General features: G+C 39.4%; 1 protein-coding gene across 1 annotated transcript; it reads left to right on the top strand.

Annotated features, from left to right (window-relative positions):
- The first annotated feature begins 2,066 nt into the window (after positions 1-2,066).
- On the top strand, positions 2,067-2,709 carry LOC150000249 (sialomucin core protein 24-like). Its single transcript, XM_090288990.1, is given in 2 exon segments — positions 2,067-2,245; positions 2,248-2,709. Coding segments are annotated over 2 exon segments (576 nt in total). The 5' UTR covers positions 2,067-2,127; the 3' UTR covers positions 2,706-2,709.
- The last annotated feature ends 14,799 nt before the right edge of the window (positions 2,710-17,508 follow it).

The following is a 17,508-nucleotide window of genomic DNA, read 5'->3' as shown; positions in this document are numbered from 1 at the left end:
GTTTAAATGTATTCACCTCCTTCTCATTAATGGCATCATTCAATCACCGTTTAGTAGCTTCCAAGTGAGAGGATTAGAAGTGTCAGGGGAATTGCTCACTCAAACCAGGAAATGTGGGGTTTTTAGTTCAAACAGTATCTGAAGGAAGTTGGTAAGCAACAGCTGAGAAGATGAAAGATCAGCTCAGTGCCTTCCTTTGAAGTAGAGATACTCAGACTGCAAGTGTACCGATGTTCATTACCGCCAGAGCTCCAAGTGGCTGGCCCTGACACGGGCCTTAGAATGTATCATAAAATCTACAAAAATACCAGCTAGATGCTTTCAAGTGACACCAGACATCTCGAGTGCCCCATTTGTGGGGACACTGCTGTTTAAAGGCAGTTTGCTGGATAGCTTTCCATCTGGGACCAAGCAAGTGCCTTCCCATCTCTTTCTACCCCATCCCTGCCTTCCATGCTCCCCCCTCCCATCCCCATCTAGAAACAAAGATTTTTAATGTTTCATTTCTGCTTCCTTGGAGGGCCAGAAGGAGAAAATGAAGCTTTTCTTGGCTGGCTTCTCAACTCTCCTAAGAGATTCAAAGACAAAAAGATTGCTTTGGGAAAATAATAATGCCAAATGAGCATTAAAATAATAAATGAATTTTCTGGAAATTAGGTTCTCGGAGGTCATGCAATTAAAAGTTAGGAGAAAAACACACCTCAGGCTTGAGTGGAGGAGACATGTGAGAGAGAGCCAGGGCAAATACTTCTACCACCCTTAAACTTCCATTCAAGCTTTTAAGACTGGGAGCTGGCTGATAAATCTGCATATTTCCCAGACTTGACAACAAGCCAGAGTGTAGTACAATAATTCCATAGGCCCTGGTTATTATCAATAAGGAGGAGAATGATTAGGGCCCTAAATATTGGGAGGGGGGTGTCACAGCAGGACACAAGGCAAAAACATGAGTCAGCAGTACATCATTATCTGAAAACTAGCAAAGGACCCCAACCAAGAAGTGAGATGCTTTTCATTACATGAATGAGGGTATATTAGACGTTGTCATCACATCGTTAAAATCAAGGAACTTCTTTTCCATATATTGTCCTTAGAAGAGCTGTTTGTAAATTCAGGAAGCCTCAGCAGCTTGGGTTTCAATAAATAGGCTTCTTTCCTGGTGAGGAGATGTGATTTCTCACCTTCTCCCAGCAACCTCAATCATATGATCCGTGGCCTGACGAGTTGGGAAGACCTCAGAGAGCATCTGTGGAAGACTGTCTGTCTTGCTGATGAGGGCTTGGGGATTCAGAGAGCTAAAGCAACCATGTGAAAGGCACTGAGCCTGTCAGGGGCTGAGCCTTGAATTAGAACCTCGGCCTCCCCACTGCCTACTTAGGGCTCTTTAGATAAGTTCACCAAAAGTCCAAACTCATTTTTCCACTGGGCTAGAAAGCCAGATCTGGTTGCAAAATCCTGGGAATTTGACAAACCAGCCTAAAAAGTGCCACTCTACATCAGATCAACAAGTCATTGTTGAAATATTGTGTTTGACACAAAGCAGTATTTGGTGAGAAATAGAAGCAGAGTGACATTCGAGGCTTCTAGGTTTGAATTAAACTGTAGTTGATGTCTTCGCTTGATGAAATATTTCTCACTTAAGTCCCCCTCAGTCCAAAACTAACTTGAGAGGATAACCTGAGAATGACTGTCATGCTAATGCATGGGACAATACATCAGAGTGTCCAGAAATGAGCGACTGAAAATATTGCCTGCACTGCAGCTGCGGGACCTTCCCCCCAATAGTGTGTTCTGCAACCTACACAAACACAAAGGCCTGACTAGGGGGTCTCTAAGGTCCTTTCAGATCTACTGCTCCCTGGTTCTATCATTTGAAGTTGTTTTCCTTACAGATCTCTTAGCTCTTTTGTTAAACCAGAAGATAGTAGTCAACTGGTTCAATTTCTGATTAAAGTTGAGCGTTATTAATAGACTGTCATAGCAGAGTTCCTTTTAAATGTATGATACAAAAGCTTGCATTTCGCCGGCCGCGGGAGCTGAGTCTGGGAGGAGGGGCCACAGAAGGCAGAGGTGCCCGCCAGAGTTGTGCACTGCAGCTTTGGCCAGAACATCGACGCGGAGGTCGCGATGTCGGGACTCCCCCGCCTGCTGCTTTGGGCTGCTGCCTGCCTGGGCGCGCTCTCTGTTCTGACCGTGGCTCAGAACAGCACCCTGGCCCCGACCACAACGTCAGCGCCCACCAACCACACACCTCGACGCCGGTGACGACCCTCGCGCCGGTCACTCTAGCACCAGAAACCTGTGAAAACCGCAACAGCTGTGTTTCCTCTGTTAATGCCAGCAATGCTATTGCTAATACCACCTGCTTTTGGATGGAATGTAAAGGTGAAAGCTATTGTTCACATAATTCAACAGTTAGTGATTGCCAGGTGGTGAACAAGACAGATTTCTGTTATGTGCCCACTGTTGCTCCATTGCCAACCAATTCAACAGCTAAAACCACAACTATGCCTTTGTCTTCTACAACTACTGTGCCAGGTTCCACTAATACCACTTTAACTCCAACTTCACAGCCTATGCGGAAGTCTACCTTTGATGCAGCCAGTTTCATTGGAGGAATTGTTCTTGTCTTGGGCATGCAGGCTGTAATTTTCTTTCTCTATAAATTCTGCAAATCAAAAGAACAAAACTACCACACTCTGTAAATGTACCCATTAGGTTAACAAGGACTGTTGTGTAACTCAATGAAACCAAAATACTATCTTTCAAGATATCCCACATGGAAGACGCTATTCCAGGATCTTTAAATTTTCAAAGGATGCATATCAGATATCCTGGAGCATCGTACTTGAAGAAAAATCAGTTAAATCATTTTGTTCAACAGGAATATTTAAAATATTCTGCATGAATCCTGTGGCTGGCTGTCTTCTTATATTTTTAATGGCTGCTGCTGTGGGATTATGTTCTCTTCTGACATGCCAAATGTAACTCTGTAAGTGATGGAAAACATTGTCCTGCACAGATAACCTCATGACTCTTTTGGCAGTTAAATGTAATCATTTTAAAGCCTGAGAGCTGCATTATTTCCATCCTAACTCAGGATGTAGTTTAGTGATCAGAACTGAGAAGGCTGTGCCAAATGAGTGTCAATCAGGTGGATTTTTGGCAATTGTTTTAAAAATGGAATAAATTTATAAGTTTAATATCCATAAAGTAAACTATTCTTAGAGTAAAATTTTGTGCTTGATAACAGTAATTTTTTCTGTATTAGGAATAAAATGCCACCCAGGGAATTACATTCCAGATTTAAGGCTATGAATGGAAAGGTTACAAACCATTAAAGTGTAGCAGGTTATTGTTAATACTTGTAAAGCACCTTAATATCATTGAGAAAATAAAGAACAGTGCCTTAAAAGACAGATTGGAAGGTAGACTGTAACGTAAAATGTCTGTGATTTGTTGTTTCCCATTAAGAAAGGTAAAAAGTGGATGTGAGCAGTAGTAAACCTGCTTATAGCTATCATACTATTAGTACTTAATTGAAAATTTAACCTACTTTACTTCATACCTGGGTAACTTAAACTAAAGGATGTTACACAGAGTTGAAAACCTTCATATATTGAACCACCCAACATATTTCTTATAGTTGTTAAAAATACAATAGAGATTAAGATTGATTTAATTATATTTTCTTTTGTACTTCAAAAAGTATCCTAACACTGTTGTATCTCGAGGATTTTCACCATGCTGTCTTGAAAAGTAATTTCTTTCATGGGGCAAGAAGGAAACAGTTGTCTTAGAATCAATTGCTATTTAAATGAGATGATAATTTTAAGTTTTGAGACAGCATTTGTGACTAGTGTAATTTCAGAAAATAAGGATTTTTTGTTGATCTGATTACTGTAGGTTTTTAATGGCTGCCCTGGATAAACAGATTATGCTTTCTTTTTTTCTTTCTCCTCTCCCCTCCTTTCTTCTTACTTTCATATCTCATAGTATGGTAAGCGTGCATGAATACTTTTCTTTATTTTTCTTAGGAATCACTACGATTTTTGGTTTTAGAGGGATACTTTTCCTTCCTTGCCTTTGACACATTGGATTAGTTCAGAGGTTTAAATTAGTTTAAAATGAGCTTTTGCTTTTCTAGGTCATTACAATTGTTTTATTTTAGTTTCTTTAGCCTATAATGGCTGAAGTTAGCCCTTGGTTTTCAAAATTTTATGGTAAGAATGATAAGTTGCTTAGGTCCATTTCATAAGCCAAAATTCCTTACTTTTAGATAATTATATTAAAGGTTCTTAAAATGAAGATTTACTTGTATCTTAATTACTTGCTGGTACAGCTCAAGTTTGTTTTACTTGCACATTTGTACATACACCTAATGTTTTCAAGTGCCTTAACTGTTTAAAACCTCTGGCTTCAAAAGTTTTGGGGAAAGGGTAGGTTTACCGCACATTTTGTGTTTTCATTAGTAGTAGTATTCTAGGTACCTCACAAAAAATTGTATTATGGTGTCATGGCTGTTAGTTTTTAGTGCTAGACGATAACAAGATTTATTTGAAAGTAAGAATTTCCATTCCTCCCAAAGTGGCAAAAATTGGCTACAATGGTATAATTGTCATTTACCTAGATATGAATACCTTGTCACACGTGAATGTCAACACATGTAGTAATTTTGTGAAAATGTAGCTGATGGAACCTCATCTTCTGTTATTTGAGTACTTCTCTAACAACAAAATTATATAATACGAAACTAGATTTTACAAGAAGAGCTCTTACAACAGAACTCACAGCTTTTCTCCCTTTAGCAATTTACTATCTGGAGCCATTGATAATTTTGGGGGTTTTTTAATCCAGAAGGTATATAGAAGGTATATAGAAACCTTTTCAGATTTTTCATCTGATTATTTCACGCAGATGTAGTTCTATCAAAAAAATACCTTATTTTACCTTAAGATACTTGTTGTACAGGCAGACACTGCTGTGTTTAGAAATTTCTATTTTAGTTTATTAAAAACTGCAAAACCAATTTGTATCGTGTATAAAACTGATTTAAAATAAATTACATGTTTATTGAAAAAAAAAAAAAGCTTGCATTTTAATGCTTCAAACACTTTTTCAAAGGAATGTCTCTTCAATGTGGCTTCCTGATAGGAGGCACTCCTAAGTTGTCCTTTGCTTCTATTACGTGATAGATGAAAGATGCCAAGAAATCCTCCTTCATGAGAGGTGCAATGCCTGTTCTCTCCGCTTGGACCTGGGTGCACTCATAACTGGTTGACCGGTAGAATACAGCAGAAACTATGCTGGGCTGGTTTCTGGGCCTTTGCCTTAAGAATCTGGCAGCTTCTACTCCACTTCCTGTCTTCTGAGTACTCAGCCATGATGTTGTGAGGAAGATAGAACTGAGGTTCCTAGCTGAGCACCATTCCAAATCCACCACCAACCTGCCGGCCATGGAAGGACACCACCTGGGTAGTAGGTCCTCCAGCCCCATGTCAGCCCTTCCAGCTGACATCAAATGGAGCCCCCAACCCAAGTGCAGAGTCATGAGTAAATGAATGGCTGCATTGAGGCACTGTGTCATGTAGCAGGAAATACTACTAACAGCCATAATGATAAAGAAGATAACAAAGGTAATATTCTGTGAGTACTATCAAATTCTAGATACAGTGAAAAGTACTTCACATAAGTTCTATTGTTTAATTTTATCACAAAGCAAAGAGGCAGCCAGCCTTATCATTCATTCCCCTTTACTAGGAAGGAAGCTAACTAGCCCAAGTTCATATAGCCAGTAGTGCAGAACAAGTCACCAACCCAACCTGCCTTCATTTCCTCTGTGTCTTGTTGTGTCTTGTCCTCCGTACGACTTTATCTACTGTCTCTCTGCAAACGAGAGCTACATATGCTGCGACAGTTCTGGCTTCTCACTACCTCCCATCTGATCTCTGGAAAATATCTCCTTAGATCTCCCACCTCAGTGCTACCTCTGAACCTTGCTGTTCTTATCTGCAATTTATCTGTTTGCCACCCTCTTCCTTCTGAGCTGCGGGGGTCCCACAAGATATGAACTAGGTCCATATCTTTAGTGTCCAGCACAGTGTGTTCAACTGCATTATTTTACTGCTTCCACCTCAAACACTTATATCCCAAACTGAAGCGTCATCATCTCCATTGCTGACTAGCTCTCCCTTTCCTCTTCCCTACTCCATCCAAGGCTTCCCCATTCTTACAGTTCCGCAAATGTTGTAGCATTTGCTACCTGCCTCTCCTTCAGCTACCAACTGCTATCAAGTATTCAAATGCCTGTTACTCTCACCTATTCCTTATATTGCCTAGCCCTGGCTCCCATTACATGATCTGGGGATTATTGTAATTTTCCCAGAACTGATACTCTTGCTGCTTCTTCTCTTTTCCAATCCATTTTGACCATTTTTTCACAAATGTCAGATGAGTCTTTTTAGTAGATTGATGGCTTTTATCTTCTCACTGCCCTCTCAAAATCCTCCAGTGGCTTATTGTTTAGTTTTGTGTATTAGTTGGGATGCTGTGTACTCCAAGTAAAACCCAACTTGTACTGGTTTAAACAAGGAAATTGGAAGCTCAGAAGTGGAATCCACTGGCTCAGAATATTAAGGATCGAGTTTCTCTGCATCTCTCCAGCACTGGTTTCATGCCAAGCCTGGTCTCTCTCATAATTTAGTTGCTTACAGGTGACATCAGGGCCATGTACTCTCTCAAAAACTCCCAGTAAGAGATTTGTTTTAGGGGTAAAGAAAAACTTTTCCAGAAGCATCAATCACACCTTTCCTTTTGTCTCATTATCAAGCTAATATGTTGTGGCTTACAACACTGGTTATTTCTTGCTCGTTGGACATGTCCAGTGTGGGTTGGCTGCACTTCTGCCTCCTGTCAACTTTGTTCCAGATCCAGAGTGAAGGAGCAGCCCTCATCCAGGACATTGCCAGAACCACACCTGGTCTCACTTTTATTGGTCAAAGTAAGCCTCATGATCAAGTTTGATACCAGTGGAAGGCAAATATATTTTGTCTTCCATGGAAGGGCAGCAGATACCATGAATAATAATAGATGTACAATTTCTTCAACCTAAATGAGGTTACATACTGATTCTTCAGCCCACCATCAGCAAATAGGTGGACATTATCCTTATGCCAAAAGGCACATTTCTTGGGATGAGATCAGCCCCCCAAGAAGTTTTGCTGCCACCCAATTAGGAAAAGGACCTTGGGGACTTAATCACAATGTCCCATGTACTTGGCACTTAAAGTCTCTTAGTTCTTTTTCCAACCTACCCCTCCAGTCTCCTTCTGCTCTCCCAGTCATCATGAGTACCTTCTGCCATAGACGGACATCTGGCTCCAGCATCAGCTATGCTGGCTCTCCCACCTGGGATGCCTTCTTTCGGCACCCCCATCCTGGCCACATCCCGCCCTCCTGCAGGGGTGGTCCCTCCTGTCACTTCTCTCCTTTCATGTGACTTCTGCTCTAGCATCAGACTTACTCACATAGACTCATACAATTTAAGATATCCGAGGGCTCTAGAAAGAGCTTAATACAGAACCTCCTAAAGCAAGAACATGCCAATCCTTTAAAATTGCTCTGTGTCCCCCACCCCTGAAAAAATAAGAGGTAGAAAGTGGTCTGAAACCCTGCAAATGCGTTATCATCTCTCTGTGACTTACAACATTCATCAGCAAACTCAACTCTCTGAGAGGTTTTATGAAATTATTTTGAGAAAGAAAATAATAGTAAAAGTATATAAATTAAAATATGCAAATATATGAAATGGGCAAAAGGTTTACAGTTGTAATAGAAATATTGCAATAAGTAATAAAACAATAAATAAAAATAATACAATCATTAATAAATAATACAAGAAAAAACTGTTTTGCATACTCACAACTCTAAACCTTCTGCCGACCCATATATTTATAAAATACATTCATGTATTAATAAAATTATTATAAATAAATTTATAATATCTTAATTACTAAGAAATTGTTAAACCTTGCTAAACTGGCATTTCCTAAACATCTCTGCCACTGATTAATGCCCCATATGGCTAGTAAGTATTGTTGGTAATTGACATTGGAAAATGCTGATGTAGGCCAAACCCTTCATTTAATAGATTACATTACCCAGATCCAGATCTGGCTTGTGACTTGTCTAAGGTCACACAGCCACAGTGGTGAAATAGAGATCCAATTAGATCAGACTCTTTCTGCCTTGAAACTTGGTGTTTTCATGTAAATTAACTACTAGACATTTGGAATGTAAATGTTCCCTTGTGTGTTAAATAAGGATTATAATAATATCAATTTCTTGGCAGTGTTGTGAGGATTAAGTAAGTTCATGTGTGAAAGCAGTTTATGAAGTGTATTACTGCCTTCACATGTACTATTATTATGTGGGGAGTGTAAGAGTTGAAGCTCAAGTCCCCAGGTTCCCAGCCACCATTTACTTTCTACACCAGCCGGTCTCCCAAGCCCTACCATTTCCTCTGTCCCTTAATTCTTTTGCTGCCTTATAAGTCACTTGGCTACTTTTTATCTGTGTGCCTGTGTCATCAGAAAGACTGGAGGTTTCTTCAAGCTAAGAAATAAATCTTCTCGTTCCATTATTTCTTTCCAACCAAAGCACAATGTTATATGCATGGTAAGTTTTTGAAAAATACTCAATAAATTAAACATCCTGAAAACCAACTGGAAAATGATACTCAGTATGGAGAAAGTACAATTTTCAGGAAGGCACTACTTTCTTTATGTCTACCTAAAAACTAAGAAAGAACTGAAGGTAATTCTTGCCCTAAAAGAAGTGTACTTAGGCAGAGGGCGTTTCAAAGAAAATGAGATTGGTCATTTAAAGTTTTGATCTGTAAAAGGAAGGTTTAGGAATTGAGTGTTGTTTTGGTACTCATTATGAAAAATTCTAATTGTGTTTCATAGTGACAACTCCTTGCAATGTTAAGGTTCTATGTAGAGTTTCAAAACATTTTACATAAATACGCATGAGTTTATACATGTGCCATCAAAGACTAGTGCTGACAAGTACAAATTCTGAGGACGTTGGTAAGACCAGGTTTTATTATTTTAATGATTTAAGAATGGGTAGAAACCCTGGCTACTGTGGCTCAGTGGATTGAGCGTCAGCCTGCGAACCAAGTGTCGCTGGTTCGATTCCCAGTCTGGGCACGTGACTGGATTGCACATCAGGTCCCCAGTTGGGGGCGCAAGTGAGAGGCAACCACACTGTGATGTTTCTCTCCCTCTCTTTCTCCTTTCCCCTCTCTCTATAAATAAATAAATAAATAAATAAATAAATAAATAAATAAATAAATAAAACAAAAAATAAACTATTAAAAAAAAAGAATGGGTAGAACATTGAAATTGTCTGTGATTCTAGAACATCTTATGTTTAAGGTATCACTTCCAAATTAGTGAAAAATGTTTCAAACTCAGTAGAGAAAATCATTCACCAATATCAGGAGTTTTTAAAAATATAACAATTAATGGATTGAAGTGGAAATAATTACTGGCATTGCTATTGCAGGATTAAAATTTTGTTTGTCTGCCTATATCCTTGAACACACACCGATGGATAAAATTATTTTTTGAAGCTGACTCGTAAAATTACATTTATTTTACTTGTTTGTGTAATATCTCCCTTCACACAATTCTTCACTAATATAAAGTTGATGCAAAAATAATGTCCGATTTTGAGGTCTATTTTAAAAATGAAAAAGCCCATGATTATGAAAATAGTTATTCATTAACATAACCTCCTTTGCTTTCTAGAACCTCATTCCAGCTGTCAACTAGCTTATAAATGTCACACTTGTAAAATTCTTTAGGTTTTGAAGCAAAATATGAATCCAACTCATTTTCAACCTCTCCTCTTGATGTCAACCTAAGACCATCAAAATGGTTCTGTAGTCCCCAAAACAAGTGATAATCAGAAGGAGCAAGGTCAGGAGAATATGGAGGATGAAGCAATATTTCCCAACCAAGCTCTTTCAAGAAATTTTTGGTGAGACGAGCTGTGTGAGGACGAGCATTATCGTGATGGAAGATGACACCCTTTCTGTTGACTAAGGAGGGTCGCTTTTGGTTCAAAGCTGCTTGCAAATGATGAAGCTGTTCACAGTAAAGATTAGCAGTAAATGATTGTTGTCTAATAGTTCTCAATGGACAATTCCTTCCATAATCCACCCTACACTCAACATGATCTTCTTTGGATGAAGTCCTCCTGTTGGTTGTTGAACTCTTCCTCCTCAATTGATCCACGATTGGCGGCATTTAACGTTGTGGTAAAGGATCCACTTCTCAGCACCTGTAACAAGCCTACCTAAAAATGGTGCCTGAAGGTGTGTCAAAGGCAATGATTCACAACAAGCAACACGCTGTTGTAGATTCTCTGGAGACAGTTTGTGTGCAACCCATTTTCCAACTACTGAAACCTTTCTGATCATTTCAGTTGGCGTAGCACGGTTGTATGGGTTATGTTAAATTGTTCTGCAAGTCCCCTAGAGGTAATGGTGGGGTTTTCTGTGACAACAGCTTCCAACACTTTGAAATCAAGTTTTTTTGGACAACCCTCTTTTGGGTCATTTTTCAAACTGAAATCCCCACTTTGGAAACAGGAAAACCACCTCCTGCAACTTCTTCCAGTCACTGCATCGTCCCCATAAGCGCTCTGAGTAGATTTGCTTCTGTACTTGCATTGGCACCTTTATGAAACTCATAGAGTAAAACATTTCTAATGTGGTCTTAAGATGAGACAAACATGGGTGCAAATATTGCGGACAATTATGAACAGTACTTCGATAATCTGAAAAAATAAGGTATAAATTAGTCACTGTGACATCAAAAAATTATAAGAAGAGGCACAAATTTAACAAATACTATCTAAAACTTTCTTTTAAAAAAGTCAGACATTACGTTTGCACCAACCTGCAAAAGTAAATGGGTTCACAGGACATTAATGAGTGGCATATTTTCTATATATCCTTCAACTGGATACCCTAGATATACTTAAAATAGAAGATGTGCACTTTTACTACACATTTATATTTAGAAGTCTAAATAGTCAAAATGCTATATAATCCCATGTAATTGTCAGAATAAGGTAAATGATGCTACAGTAACAAATACCACCTAAATGTCAGACAGTTTATTTCTTGCTCTGGTTACCTGTTCAACAAGGGAAGTGAAGTGGCCCTCCCAGCTCATCTTAGTCATTTCAAGATTCAGTTTGATGGAGGCATGTGCTTCCACATCCACAGTGCTTCTACCCTTAGCAAAAACACACATCACTTCCACTTCTGCTTAACTGATTAAAATCTTCATCAAATCATGCCCAAGTATTGGGTTGGCCAAAAAGTTCATTTTTTTCCCCCATAAAATAACTCTAGTAGTGCTTAGTTATCTCTAACTTCACTTTGAACAATTTTATTGGATTGTTTTATGACAGCTGTCAGTCATATCAGCGTGCATTTTAAAAATGTTTATCAAAATTGGTTACTTTTTGTGCAGCCATTTTAATATTGATGGTAGAGTAAAATACACAACATTTTGACATATTATGTTTTATTATTTCAAGAAAGGTAAAAACACAACTTAAATGCAAAAAATAGATATGTGCAGTGCATGGAGAAGGTGCTGTGACTGATCGAATATGTCAAAAGTGGCTTGTGAAGTTTCATGCTGGCCATTTTTCACTGGACGATGCTCTACAGTCAGGTAGATCAGTTGAAATTAATAGCAATCAAATCAAGACATTAACTGAGAACAATCAACGTTATACCATGTGGGAGATAGCGAACATACAGAAAATATCCAAATCAATAAAGTCATTGGTAAAAATGAAAAATGTGTCTTTTTTTGAACGGAAAAAAATGCACGAACTTTTTGGCCAATCCAATAAATCTTGTCATATTAGTCATTTCTTTTTTGACTTGGCTATTTCCCACCTAAACTCTACTCCTGCACTGTCTGATTTATCAATCACTAGCCACATGTGGCCAAAAGCTCTTGCAATATGCCAGTCTGAATTAAAATAGGCTAAAAGTACAAATTGCACACTGTATTTCTCTAAGAGTTAGTACAAATTAGAATTCAGATTACCTCATTAATCATTTTTTAATATCAACTACCTGCTGAAATGATAATATGGATATATTGGAATAAATAAAATATATCATTAAAATTAACTTCACCTGTTTCTTTTTACTTTATCTAATGGGACTATTAGAAAATGTAAAAGTCCGTATGTGCCTTGCATTGTATTTCTATTGGTTAGTGTTCTGTTAAATTCAGGACTTTTGTCGGCCAATTCAAGAGTCTGCTCTTCCCCTTCCGTCAAAGGGCCAAGGCCAGGTGGGCTGAATGTGCGTGGCATTCGGAGCAAGGGCTCCTCCAGGAGAGGCTGTTGTCGGTTCTGCTGCAGTGTCCCTGGAGGTGGCTCCGTCCCACCTGGTCTTTCCTGCACAGCCACTAGACCCTCTGCATTCAACTGAGGTCGGTACTCCCAGCAAGACTTTCAGCTGCTACAGCACATGTCTGGGCACTGACAAGACCCTCATGATGAGACTGAGAGGCCTCTGCTCATCCTCTTCCCTTCTAGGGTCCATCTGCCTTCCCCAGCAATCGACGATCCTTTGTTCTCTGAGTGCAGTAGCTTCTTTGTAAGGTTGGCAGGCTCCTTGAGCAACACCCCAAACACAGGTTCTTTCTTTATTGTGGTAAAATACACATAACATGAAATTTACCATCTTAACTATTTTTAAGTGTAAGTTCAGTGGCAATAAATCATTCACATTGTTGTGAAACCAACACCTCCATTCATCTCTAGAACTTTTCATCATCCCAAAATGAAACTCTACCCATTAAACAATGTGCATTTTTAAAATCATCTCTCTCCCACCCTAATGAAGTCAACTTAGAATTAGGCCATTGGCTTTTTCTCCCTAGAAAACTCATCAGGGATTCAGTCTAGATTCAGTTCTCAAGAAAAATCTCCTCCTCAAGATGCGTGAAGAAAAATTCCTAACAATACTCTTGTTGCTTGCAGTGCCCATATAGTTTTCTACCCAAACTTTTAAGAGTAAAAAGGGGTGCTTGTAACAACTATATTAACAGGGACAACAAGCGTGACCTGGGACTATTTTAGGCAACTGGGACACAGGTGCCCCCTATTTATAAATCAGCAGGTATCAGAGTGATACCCTCTCAGGAGGTCCACGAAGTCCAAACTATTTTTATAACAATACTAAGTGAACATTTGCCTTTTCACCCTCATTTCCTCATGAGGTACAGAAAGTTTTCCCAGGGAACACATAGCATTCGATGTCATTGTTCTGATATATGCTATTATATATATATGTGTGTGTATATATATATATATATAATATAATATATAGTATATAACATATATATGATATATATAACTCTTGAGTAATATTCTTTTGTATTCTTGAGTTTTCCAGAATTTTCCGAGCTTGTCAGTTAACGTTATGAACATGTGTGTTTCAGAGGTTAACTTCTTTTCCTCAGGGCTTTTACAAGCTACCTTTTGTTATATCTATTATAATCTCTGCAAGAAATCATTATTTTGAAATTCCGAAGTTGTTCTAATGCATATATATACATATATTTAAAAAGAAGAAAGTATACTTTTGTCTTCTTTTGCAATTTTATTTTTTAAATTTATGAGCTTTAATTTTTAATAAAGTAAATATGTAATATAATAAATATATAACCTACCCTAACCCCTAAGAAACCCTTGGGTCTTTAATGGTTTTTATAAGCATAAATGCGTTCTAAAAGCAAATAGTTCAAAAATTGCTGTTATGGATAAATTCTATGCTTAGTCCTTTGGGATTTTAGCCTGACTGGACACAATAACCTTAATTTATCTCAAGAAGCATGCTTCTTACAATGGAAAGTTCTATTTTACATAACAAAGGCCAGGAATTTGATTTTGTGTTCTGATATCTACTTTTCTCAGTGATGTCTTTTTAAAAGTAGAGGGGCCGAGGGAATAAGTCGGTTTAAAGAGAATTAGAAACCATCATTTAATAGTTCAAAATATTATTCTAATACATGTGTAAGTCATGCCGTGTGGCACTGAACAGTAGATAACATGTGGGCTAGTGTTGTGTCACTACGCTAACTACTTTGGGGAGGGGGCAGAAACAATTTTGTGAGCCAATTGACTTCTTTTAATCTTTGTGTTCCCTACAAATTCTTTCACCAAAAATTTGTCAAAGAGGCACATTATAAATGAAATGCAATGAATTCAATTGGTTTTAGTTTAATTAACTAAAGATAATACATTTGGTGAACAAAGTGATAGCTAGACATGGATCTGACTTAGAATATTAAAGTTAAGGGGAAATTTTGCAGGTGAAGAAACTGAGGCTCAAAAACCAAAGGGTAAGCATTGTGACTGTGGCTATTAATACTGTATTGCAGATTTAAAAGTTGCAGAGAGTAACCATTAAAAGTTCTCATCACAAGAAAAAACTATAACTATGTGGTGATGGATGTTCACTAGACTTACTGTGGTGATCATTTTGCAATATATAAAAATATCATTATGTCATACACCTGAAACGGATATAGTGTTATATGTCAATTACAGTGGAACTTCGGTTCTTGAAGTTAATTTGTTCTGGAAGGCTGTTCAAGAAGCAATTTGATCAAAAACCAAGTCTTCTTTGTCATCTGAGAGATGTGTGGCTGATCATACAGTTATTAGCATGAAAGGGTTGTTGGTTTGAGAACTGGTTTTGTTCAACAACTGAGACATTGTTTCTGTGAACAACTTGGTCAAGAACCAAACTGTTTAAGATGGAGGACATTCAAGAACTGAAGTTTGACTGTATTTATTCACTTTAAAAAGGGGTGACTGCTGAAGGTCACACAGCCATTCAGGGGCCAAGCCAGGGCTACACCCAGTCCTGCCTCTCAAGGTGAAGGGTGAGGTTGGCAACTGATTCTCGGAGAAACCACAAGCAGGCTTTCCTGGTGGGCCACGGGATATGCCTGTTGTCCCTCAGCTATCTCGGCCTCCACTGCTCTTCTGTCAGCCTTCAGGCTCAGGAGGTGAAAATGGATTTGTTCACATGGTAACCCACAGACTCCAAACCTTAGCACCTTTGTAAATGAGCAAGTGCGTAGTGCCAGGCAAGAAGCAACCTCCCCAAATGAATTAATTAGACTTTCAAAATGAGCAAACAGTCTTGCCGAGGTGTTTTATTACACAGTTTTCTAAGTGGTAATTGAAAACTAAGGACTTGATTTTAAATTCCCTCCCTGAGGTGTTGATTGTGACAGGGAGGGGCTGTGGAGGCAGAGAACCCTATGTATTGTAAAATTGGTCTTTCTGCTGCTGAGGACTTGCTGGGTCCAGAGCCTCTTCTACTCACTTTGAGAAGTTAAAAAGGAAAGAGCAGGGTTCAAGGTGGCGGTTTGGATTTGGAAACTCTAGCCTTTGCTATAAGAGAGAAATGTAAAAGTACACTACTTTAGTACTCTGCTTCCAAGGTGCCACAGATCAGAGGTTAATATGAATCAAATTTAAGGAAAACACTGAACTTGATCCTGGAATTGTCTTCCATGTATTCTGTCACCTCCTTCCCCTTTCTCCTTCCATCAGAAAAACTTCAGTCTTTGGTCAGCCAAGACTCAGTGCCATTCAAATTCCTTGAAGCTTGCTGAGCAGCTATGATATATATCAGGCATTGGAGATTGACACAGTAGATACAATAGTCTGTCCCCATAGAAGATATAATAAGGGGAAGACAAGCATGTGTCACAGGTATAGACAGATCCATCGCCCCAAAGGTGCAAGAAACAAGGAAGTACAGTGTCTGTGACAGACCACGGAGGGGAGAGGATTTATCCGCAGCACTATTAGCACACAGAGTTGGAGACCGAGTTGCAGTTAAAAATTATTAAGAAATCATCTAATCAAACCCCTTCACCGGTGCAGTAATCCTCCTGGACACTCAAGATTTCAAATTAGTAAGGTCAGTAAGAGCTGAGTCATGGCTCCACCACATGACTTTGGGCGAGTCACGTAAGCTCTCTGTGTCTCAGTGCCCTTGTCAGTAACTGGGGATGATAAGAATACTGCCTTGTTGGTTTTTCATGAGAACGAAATAGGTTCCTGCATGGAAAGCATTCGCAATGAACCAGGCATTCTACATGCATGTGTACTTGTATACAGTGGCTAGGGGACTGGCAGACGAGAGAATGATGCAGACACACTTACAGAGGCCTGCAGGGGACACAGCACAGGACCAAGGCACACACACTCACACACACACACACACACACACACACACGGTGCCCAGACAATAAGCCCACTTATTTCCCACCCACTTTTATGAAAGGGAAGGAAAGGGGAGGAGAAGGAGCCCAGATCAATGGAGAATTTACTGTACACCAAAGACACCGAGGGAAAAATCAGGAACGGGCTGCATTGATCTGAAAGTAGTTAGGTAAGTTTTTGCCAGGGACACAAGAGCGACCTTAAGAGCTCAATGGAAGGGAAAAAGGTTCTATCTTGCACAACTGAGTTTGGAACTGTGAAATTCATACCCCCAAGTCAGACCAACAAAATCCACGCATGAATGGCTCACTGCTTTCCAGCCTCCTGTTTCCACAGCGGCTCCCTCTGTTTGTTGATGCTTCAACCGCTGCTCCTGCCATGCTCCAGAAACACTACCTTGCATCTGTCAGGAAATGAACTGAGCACCTCCTCACCTGGCCTGGGTTGCCAATGTCCCCACATGACACAGGGGAATAATGACCTTAATGTCTCAGATGCCTCTTGAATAGAATGGGCATGATTGTGTCAATCCTGACTGAAGAATGAGGAGTGGAATCAGCGGACCTTTTCTAGACATTAGAGCATCACCTTCCGGCGGGGTTTCTGTGGTATGTAAATGAAGTAATGCATGTAAAGCGCCAGGTGCCAAGCAGGTGCTCAGTAAAAAACTATTATATTCTTGTAATTATTATTTTTATTTTTTTGGTTCTAAAACATCTGATGTTGCATCATCTCTGCGTACACACACGGATATGTATTTGGAAAACTCTATGCAAATGAACGCATGTTTGTACACAATTTAGGAAGGCTCAGGGGGCTTCAGCTGGAAGGTTTTCCCTAATAAAACCGAAGTGCTGAACAGAAGAAGCAGCCAGAAAGGTTTTAAGAGTCCCTTTGGCAGGAGCACTCTACACTCCTGGGGATGGGACCCACACTTCAGAAATGTGTTACAACCCCAGGTCATGCCAACAGGCCACCAAGGTGAGGACATGGTGCTGTCTTTTCGATCCTCGCTCTCAAAGGGTGGCCCAGGACAGGCCACATCAGCATCTCCTGGGAACTCCTTGCTAGGAATCAATACCTTGGGCAGCACCCAAGATCTGTCCTAGGTTAAATCTGAATCTGAATTAGAACAAGATCCCCACCTTTTGG

The sequence above is a fragment of the Furipterus horrens genome, unplaced genomic scaffold, assembly GCF_987537825.1.
Source record: "Furipterus horrens unplaced genomic scaffold, mFurHor1.1.pri manual_scaffold_10, whole genome shotgun sequence".
Lineage (NCBI taxonomy): Eukaryota > Metazoa > Chordata > Mammalia > Chiroptera > Furipteridae > Furipterus > Furipterus horrens.
Note: the sequence above shows the minus strand (reverse complement) of the source record. Positions and strands in the feature narration are given on the sequence as shown.